The following is a 7,538-nucleotide window of genomic DNA, read 5'->3' as shown; positions in this document are numbered from 1 at the left end:
TAAACGTTTCTTAGAAAAGTTCCAAGGTAAATGTCATAGATTAATTAAATTGTTCTATAGTTTTTTCCTGCTTGGAATCGCAGTTTCAATTATCAGTAGGCAAACGATGCTGTCGAACAGAAGGAGCAGCAAAAATGTCAGCGCACGGAAAGGAGGCAAGGCCCGATCGGTGTCACTGTGGTGTCCATGACGAAGGAGCGAGCCTGAATGACATCGCGAAAATCATCGCCGCGTTAAACCATAAAATCCTGTGCTTACGAAACGAGGTTAACGCGTTTAAAAATGTCGGCGCTAGCGGGGAGAAGAGATCGTTGGAAGAGACCTCGCATGGCCACCTGTCTCCTCCGTATTACGAAACAGACATCTCCCGAAGTGACACACAACTCGAAGGACCATTGAATCCGGAAGCAGCTGTGGCGTACATGATTCCTCTCCGAACGCGATCCATTATCAATTATCAGCTGCGCGAGAAAGTCGACAACGAGGTTCTAGCCGGCATCTTGAAGAATGGCGTGAACGGTAACCGGTACTCTAATCTCGTCCGCAGAGAACTCCCGAGGGACAGGAGAAAGAAAATCTCGAGAGGAGTACAATGCGATCCGACGAGACACAAGGGGGTCCGGTATTTTTTCAATCGGTTTCGAACAGAGTTGCTGTTCGCGAAGGACACATTTTTGAAGCGGAACAAAGACACCGGAAGTTGTCCGAAGGAAAATAAACGCATGTCGTTCGATCTCGCAATAGAACCACGGGACAAGGCAAGAAACAAAGAACGTACGTTCACGAGCGTGTACACGGAAAACTCGGAGGATGATGAAGATCTCCAGGAGGATTTTGAAGAGGACGCATTCAATGGAACAATCGATTGGACGCTCGAAGCTGTGAAGATTGAACAAAATGGGGACTCCGGAGATCAGTTGGATAGGGTAGAAGAAAATAAATTGTTCAAAATTGGTCTACGCCATGATAAGGGCACTTTGCAGAAAGATGAAGAACACGGGCATCCAGGACTAGAGTGTTCGATAATGCAACGTATAAGCGGCGACACCGAATTCCACGGAAATCACCCAATTTCGAACTTTAACGCGAAAATGCGAAACGATTGCTTGTATAAAAGCGTAAAGTTCGATGTGAAGAATGTGAAACGAAGGCTTGACGCCTGCATCGCTGAATTGAATGAAATAATCGAGGACGTTACCCTAATTTTTCCGAATTTGAATCCCTCCGATGGACTGAAATATTAAAAATAAACGAATCGAGTCTTCGAATAGTCGTAGAAACATTTTTATTGATTTTTACACCATTTTTCTAGTTTTGTTAATTATTCCCATCTTTTTCTTTCTCTCTCTCTCTCTTTTTAATTTAACCGTAGATAAAAAGTCGTTTTGGACAAAAAAGATAAAATGAACCGCCATCTCTGGGATGTAATCTAAATGTAGCTCGAAGAGAGAAGTAGTGAACCTAACCTAACAGTTACTGTATGCGACGTCGACTGCTGTTTACAGTCAAACTGATAACGACAAAATTCCCTAAACTCGGAGGAACTTCTTGAATGAAAACAAAATCGAGAAAGTGGGGTACATCGTTACGTCTTCTTGTTTAATTGCAACATTCCTCGTAGACTTTAAGCAGATTTGTTGCACGTATTGGTGTCAGTGTAAAAATTAATGTTTGTACACAACAAATCATTGCGTCACCCACATATGGCAGACGACTTGTTAATAAAAGTGCATATGTTGTCATACACTGCAATCTAATGAAACCGAAATAAACTCGGTGCATATCAAAATGCATGAGCGTTTGCTGTTCACCGAGGCCTACGGTAGCGAGAAAGAAAAGTTTTACGTCAAGTCGAAAGGTAACCGTGTTTTGATGTGTGAAATGTCACGTTGAATGGTGCACCTAACCTATCTTTGTGTTTGACTTGCAGACGAGCAATCGATAACCGAACTGCTATCAGATACAACCAGAACGAAATCTTTATATTCTAGTATTATAACAATTATCAAAGAAGTATTTTTACCCGAAGGGTACCCTGAAAGCGTTCATCCGGATTACACACAGTATCAAATATGGGACACTGTACAGGTTAGTTTACAGTATAACAAATAGAAAACTATTCTGCTTCACAATGAATATACGCTAATATGATCACATAAATGCTTTCTAAATTTACGAACATGGACAATATCGCTACTCCCAGATTTTATATTTCAGTTTGTATTTATCATTTTCAGAAATTAGTTAATTTCCATAAAACTATAATTTATATATCCATCATTCTGTTGTAATATGTATTTTCCAGGCATTCGCAAGTACCATAATGGGTACTGTAACAACGCATTCCATTATGCAAGGTGTAGGTATAGGTGAAGCGACAGCGACACCACTGGCTGCAGCAATCACATGGATATTGAAAGATGGGGCTGGAATGGTTGGTCGTATTGCGTTTGCATGGTGGAATGGGTAATTGAAATTATTTGAAAGGGATTAACTAATCTCTGCATTGGTTGTATAAGAACACAATTTGCTTTTTATTCATCAGGACAGACTTAGATGGACAGTGTAAAAAATGGAGACTTTTTGCAGATATTCTTAATGATCTAGCAATGGGAATAGAATTATTCTTACCTTATTACTCTTCCTATTCTCTTGTAATATTGTGTGTTTCAATGATATTAAAATCAATTGTTGGCGTTGCTGGCGGGGCAACAAGGGCAGCTATCACGCAGCATCAGGTATAACACTTCTGAAATCAGATTTATTCATTACTTACGCATAAGTTTTATTCATTCTGAATGTTTATTTTTATTGCAGGCGTTACAGAATAATTTTGCAGATGTTTCGGCCAAAGACGGTAGCCAAGAGACGTTCGTGAATTTAATAGCATCGTTTGTTGGAATTTTAGTACTCTCTATTTTTCACAGTGGCAGGTAAATATGCAGTCAAATTACATTCGTTGTTAATTAAATAAGTATTGCGAATGATTTTATGATAAATAAGTTAATAATATTGTTGATGTACCTATAGTATATATACTCTGCATGTAGATACATAATGGAACTCTATCTCTTTCTGGTGGCAGTACATCTATACGCAAATTACTCGGCTGTGAAATCTTTACGTTTAAATTCTTTAAATGAAGATCGGTATGCGTTAATAATTAAAAGTTACGTGACAAACGAAGTCATCCCCGAACCTGGAGAAGTTAATAGAAATGAATCAGTGATATTGTTCTCAAAACCCAGTAAGATTAAACTTGACTTCAGCGTTACATCGCAAATGGATGGATCTAAATTGATGTCTGTATCCATTATTTTTTTGCAGTGAAGAGCATATGTGGGTTTGAGATAAAAATGGGCGTCTCTCTTGCCACTCTTGTAAAGAAAAATATTATTTCGACAAGTGATATTGATCTATCATTAAAACTCTTTTTAGATAGGAAATATTTGATTTCCATTGACGTAGAGAATAGAACTATTTTTATATGTTTCAAGAAGGATGCGTTAGCTTCGGATGTTTTGGAAGCGTACCTGCACGCGTGCTTCTGTGGCTTCTTCATTTGTATGTCTCTCAAAGTGCCACTTGTAAGTAACGTACAACTATTTTTTATTCCATGTTTGTATACTTATATATTTAAAAGTATTCTACATTTCAAGGATCTTTTCTTAAAACCGGAAGTAAGCGATATATCATATCCTCTATTGCGCCTCTACGTGCTTAGCAAGAAATACTCAATTGCAAATAATAGCACGCAGTCATCAAAAGCGATAGAAAGCATTTACGTTACTAACTTATTGATTTCGGGCGAATATAAAGCATTTATTAGCGGCCTTGAAAGTAAAGGTAAGTTGAATCTTATGAAGTGAACATTTTAAGTTTTTCTCTTTTTATTAATAGATGTACTACTTCTAGGATGGATTACGGAAAACAATTTGTTACCCGTAGCGTCATGGAGATTTTTATAAAGAAATTGTGAAAGAAAGGCGAAGTATGATCATTAAGCATATTAAATATTGTTGCTCCTTCCTCGACATTATTTGCATATCTTGTAACTATCTGTTGGCGATGAGATAAAATTATCTATAAATATTTTATTACAAATTTTTATCACAGGTGATTATAGTATACTAAAACTGATACGGAAACCAGTTTATTTCCAATAATTTATAAAAATATAATACGTCTTTAACCTGTACAAAATTTCTTGGTTGAAGAAGTTGAACTAAGACTCTTGCTCTTGTTTAGGACCAGTTTGCGATAAATGTTTCACTATGTCCACCCAGTCCCATCCTCGAGGTCTTTCTCCTTTCCCATCAGCTTTATTCCACTGTCTACGTTTCTGAGCTTTACTCAGGTGTTCTTTCTTCTGTTTCTTTGTTGTCTCTTCGACCTACACAGAATAAATTGGTTCTCCCTCAGTTCATTTCAATTACATATAGATTTCAAGAGAGAGAGAGACTACTCACCTGCTGTTTCTCTTCTGTTATTTTAAGTTGGCTAGCCTGTGTATTAAGATCTACAGATTCTGGTTGTGCGGAAATCAGTTCAACATAATGTTCTTGAATACATTGAAATAATGTGTAAGTCATGGCACTTCCGAGCCACTGTTCAGCCTCCGCTTCCACGTACTTCATCACATTGTCTTTTACCTCTTGTACACTGTATTCCAATCATTCACCTTTAATAAAAGTAACAGAATGCAAGAATAGTCAAAAGACAGCATAGCTGGACTTACATGTGCTTGTTGTAAAAAGTGTTCATATTAATGGAAGGTTTCTCCGAAGGATATGTTGGGCCCCATGAGATCTCCAATAGAAACGATTTCATATCGTTATCCTCTCCAAACTGTGCACATAATGAATGTTACTTTTCCGGGCGCATAGCAATCGAAGTGTCGCAAAATACCGATAAATCGGAGCTACAACTTAGCACCGTAATATATGGTCTCGAAAATTCTGGATTTATCCAAAAAGTATGTGAAAGAAATATTATTTTGGGACACAGACCTTGTATTGAAAGGTGGTAGGTGTCAGCTGTTTAAACGCCGTGTCTCCATCGTATATCGACGAAAGTACTTCTCTTTCCTCTTCTTGAAGTTCGGCATCGCTCATTTCCCTTCTTCAATGTAAAATTTTGATAGCCCGATTTTTTTTAGTAACGCACCGTTCATGCGTTCCTTCGAGGTTAAGAAAACAGGTAGACGCAGCTGTTGGGTCGATAGTGCTGCTCCTGTTACGTCATTCGCGCCACACTTGAACATTCAAATATCGACGTGTTAAATATGATCTAAAATAGTACAATTAAACGTTAACAGTTTTAATCTGTTTTCTCAGAAAAAATCGAACACTTCTCTGACTATATTAAAATATACACAGACGAGGTATAGGACCAATCCTCGAATGTATTATCACAGACGAGGTATAGGAGCAGATAGGAAATGAGAGTGTTGCCCCCTAGTCTAATTTTTAGCCTGGACCAGAACCTGCATCATCTTTTTAGCCTGGACCAGAACCTGCATCATCTTACCTGCATTATTAGCAGCGGATTCCAAATAATGCCCGAGTGGATGCTACTTCTATGTTAAAAGAGGCTCTCCTATGTAGGCTCTGATCGAACCTAAAAGATGATGCAGGTTCTAATACAGGCTGAAAAGATGATGCAGGTTCTGCTCCAGGCTAAAAAGATGATGCAGGTTCTCTTCCAGACTAAAAAGATGATGCAGGAAAAGTGGGGACACTAAAATAACGAGCGTAAGCACTATCATTTCCTCTGTGATTTTAGCGTCCTCTACGTTTTCAGGACGGTGAATTCGAGATCTAGATCCGGTGCGACTCTGCTCAGAAATCGTGTTTTATCGGTAACGTTTAGTGTTGCCACTGAACGGTAATGGGGCTCTCATATCTTCTCTGCTGTCGATAACGTTTGGTTAGTAGTTTGCGCATTCTGCCACCAGGGTGCTAGTGTTTTTTCTAAAAATCGATTTAAAATCTTTATTTTGTAATTCTTTAAAATTGATTTGAAATCCTTGACTAAACTTCAACATTCCTTCCGTGTTTGGACTAAACTATATTTAACCCACGATGTCCTGTTAAATTGGAATGTTAAAAGTAAGAGTCTTAAAAGCATATTCTTAAAGAGTTAGGCCATACATCAAAGCTTTATGTACTGAGTAAAAAAGAAAAAATATATATCGATCTGTTTTTATCAAATTATAATGAAATGATTTTTTTTTTAGATAACAGATGTAAGAGTGTGATGTCGCCAATATTATAATACAGTGAGCTTGTAAGTGTTAGAGATTAATAATTGAAGGTTTCATAATAAATTGTTCAGTAACAATAGCGATTTCACTCGTAAACCAATCCGTTTAACGATTTCTATCTTTTCATTATTTATAAGCAAAATTATTCGACTTCTGTTAGTGAAGAACTAAAAAGCCGATGTTAACGATGCCATACGTATAAAACATTAACGTAGAATTTAGAACTATCGTGGGCAACAGACAAAAGCCATAGAATCTTCCCACGTTTTCACATATAAAGTAGAAGCGACACGTGACCGTTAAAAATACAAAACGTTTCGGAATAAAAACATTAGAACCGTGTACACCGCGAGCGCGGCGCTCGAATTTCGTTTATCTTCAAGTCCGTCGACATCGCGTATTCAAATATTCCTTCCGTTCCTGACCTAGCTGGGAGCGTGCAATTCAGCAACCCCTTCGCGTTTGCAGATTGCCTCGAAATACAGTGCATTCCCGCGAGCTGCACGTTCCCAGGCATCTCGTCTCGCCGAACAATTTTCAAATACCGCATTGTCGTGTTTGCGAAAACACCGAGACGGATCGGCGACGCGTTTCCCCGTGAACATACCCGCGACTTTCCCGAAACATTTCGAAAACCATCTCGACACCATTTTACCTGGCAACCGAGCCACCTTAAAAGCTCAACATAATGAAAGAGAACCAATGAACCGGTCAAAATGACTTCCAGGATTTTCCTAAAATATCTCAAGAACCATCTAGCCCCGCTTTGACTGGCAACATAGTTATCTCGAAAGCTCAACAAGATCAAAATAATTTATTGAACAGTAATTGGGCAAGACAAAATGGCGTGTCTGTACACACAAAATCAGAGAAAGTCTGAATGAATACGATTTCGTCGCAATTACAAAATGGCATACAGTTTGCATATCAGTCGCATTTTGTGTTTGGGAGTTCCAGCAAAGAGAGATTGACGCTTCAAGGTCCATTTCGCCAATCCTCCGGGTTGTCGCACTTTGTACCTCGTAGGAAAGTTGAAGTTTTCTATCCGGACAAATCATTCCGCGATTTCTGGGCAATGGTGATGTTAAACGATATCGAAGGGACATTGGGAGAGCTGGTAGAATGCAGCGGAGGTATCGAAGCCGGGATTGAAAATACGTTTGCGAGGGCCGCAAGGATCCCGTTCGTGGTTTGTTGCATTGAACGGTGCGGCGCGCCGCGTTTTCCTTCACGGGATTTTCAATGGAGGTTTATTCTCGCGGAAATGATATCC

The 7,538-nt window shown here is 38.8% G+C and overlaps 2 protein-coding genes across 5 annotated transcripts; one reads left to right on the top strand and one right to left on the bottom strand.

Moving 5' to 3' along the window:
• Window positions 1-1,477: 1,477 nt before the first annotated feature.
• On the top strand, window positions 1,478-4,203 carry LOC143359532 (RUS family member 1). Of its 3 annotated transcripts, none has more exons than XR_013083129.1 (9): window positions 1,478-1,858; window positions 1,931-2,088; window positions 2,306-2,466; window positions 2,546-2,738; window positions 2,818-2,933; window positions 3,051-3,247; window positions 3,328-3,587; window positions 3,644-3,846; window positions 3,916-4,203. XR_013083129.1 is itself a non-coding variant. In XM_076797511.1 (9 exons), the coding sequence occupies exons 1-9, from the start codon at window positions 1,789-1,791 to the stop codon at window positions 3,966-3,968; spliced, it is 1,410 nt and encodes a 469-aa protein (XP_076653626.1). In that variant the 5' UTR covers window positions 1,479-1,788; the 3' UTR covers window positions 3,969-4,203. The 3 variants fall into 3 exon arrangements, 2 of the variants coding, with proteins under 2 accessions (XP_076653626.1, XP_076653627.1); XM_076797511.1 differs by having other exon boundaries at window positions 1,479-1,858; window positions 3,660-3,846; window positions 3,901-4,203; XM_076797512.1 differs by having other exon boundaries at window positions 1,482-1,858; window positions 3,660-3,846.
• Window positions 2,593-5,234, bottom strand: LOC143359533 (RWD domain-containing protein 4). Of its 2 annotated transcripts, none has more exons than XM_076797515.1 (5): window positions 5,010-5,234; window positions 4,739-4,848; window positions 4,470-4,662; window positions 4,194-4,393; window positions 2,593-2,749 (listed from the first exon to the last, which is right to left on the bottom strand). In XM_076797515.1, the coding sequence occupies exons 1-4, from the start codon at window positions 5,112-5,114 to the stop codon at window positions 4,226-4,228; spliced, it is 576 nt and encodes a 191-aa protein (XP_076653630.1). In that variant the 5' UTR covers window positions 5,115-5,234; the 3' UTR covers window positions 2,593-2,749; window positions 4,194-4,225. The 2 variants fall into 2 exon arrangements, with proteins under 2 accessions (XP_076653630.1, XP_076653628.1); XM_076797513.1 differs by lacking the exon at window positions 2,593-2,749 and adding an exon at window positions 3,948-4,083.
• Window positions 5,235-7,538: the final 2,304 nt, after the last annotated feature.

Source organism: Halictus rubicundus, chromosome 12 (genome assembly GCF_050948215.1).
Source record: "Halictus rubicundus isolate RS-2024b chromosome 12, iyHalRubi1_principal, whole genome shotgun sequence".
In the NCBI taxonomy this organism is placed as follows: Eukaryota; Metazoa; Arthropoda; class Insecta; order Hymenoptera; family Halictidae; genus Halictus; species Halictus rubicundus.
This window is presented reverse-complemented; position numbering and strand designations above follow the sequence as displayed.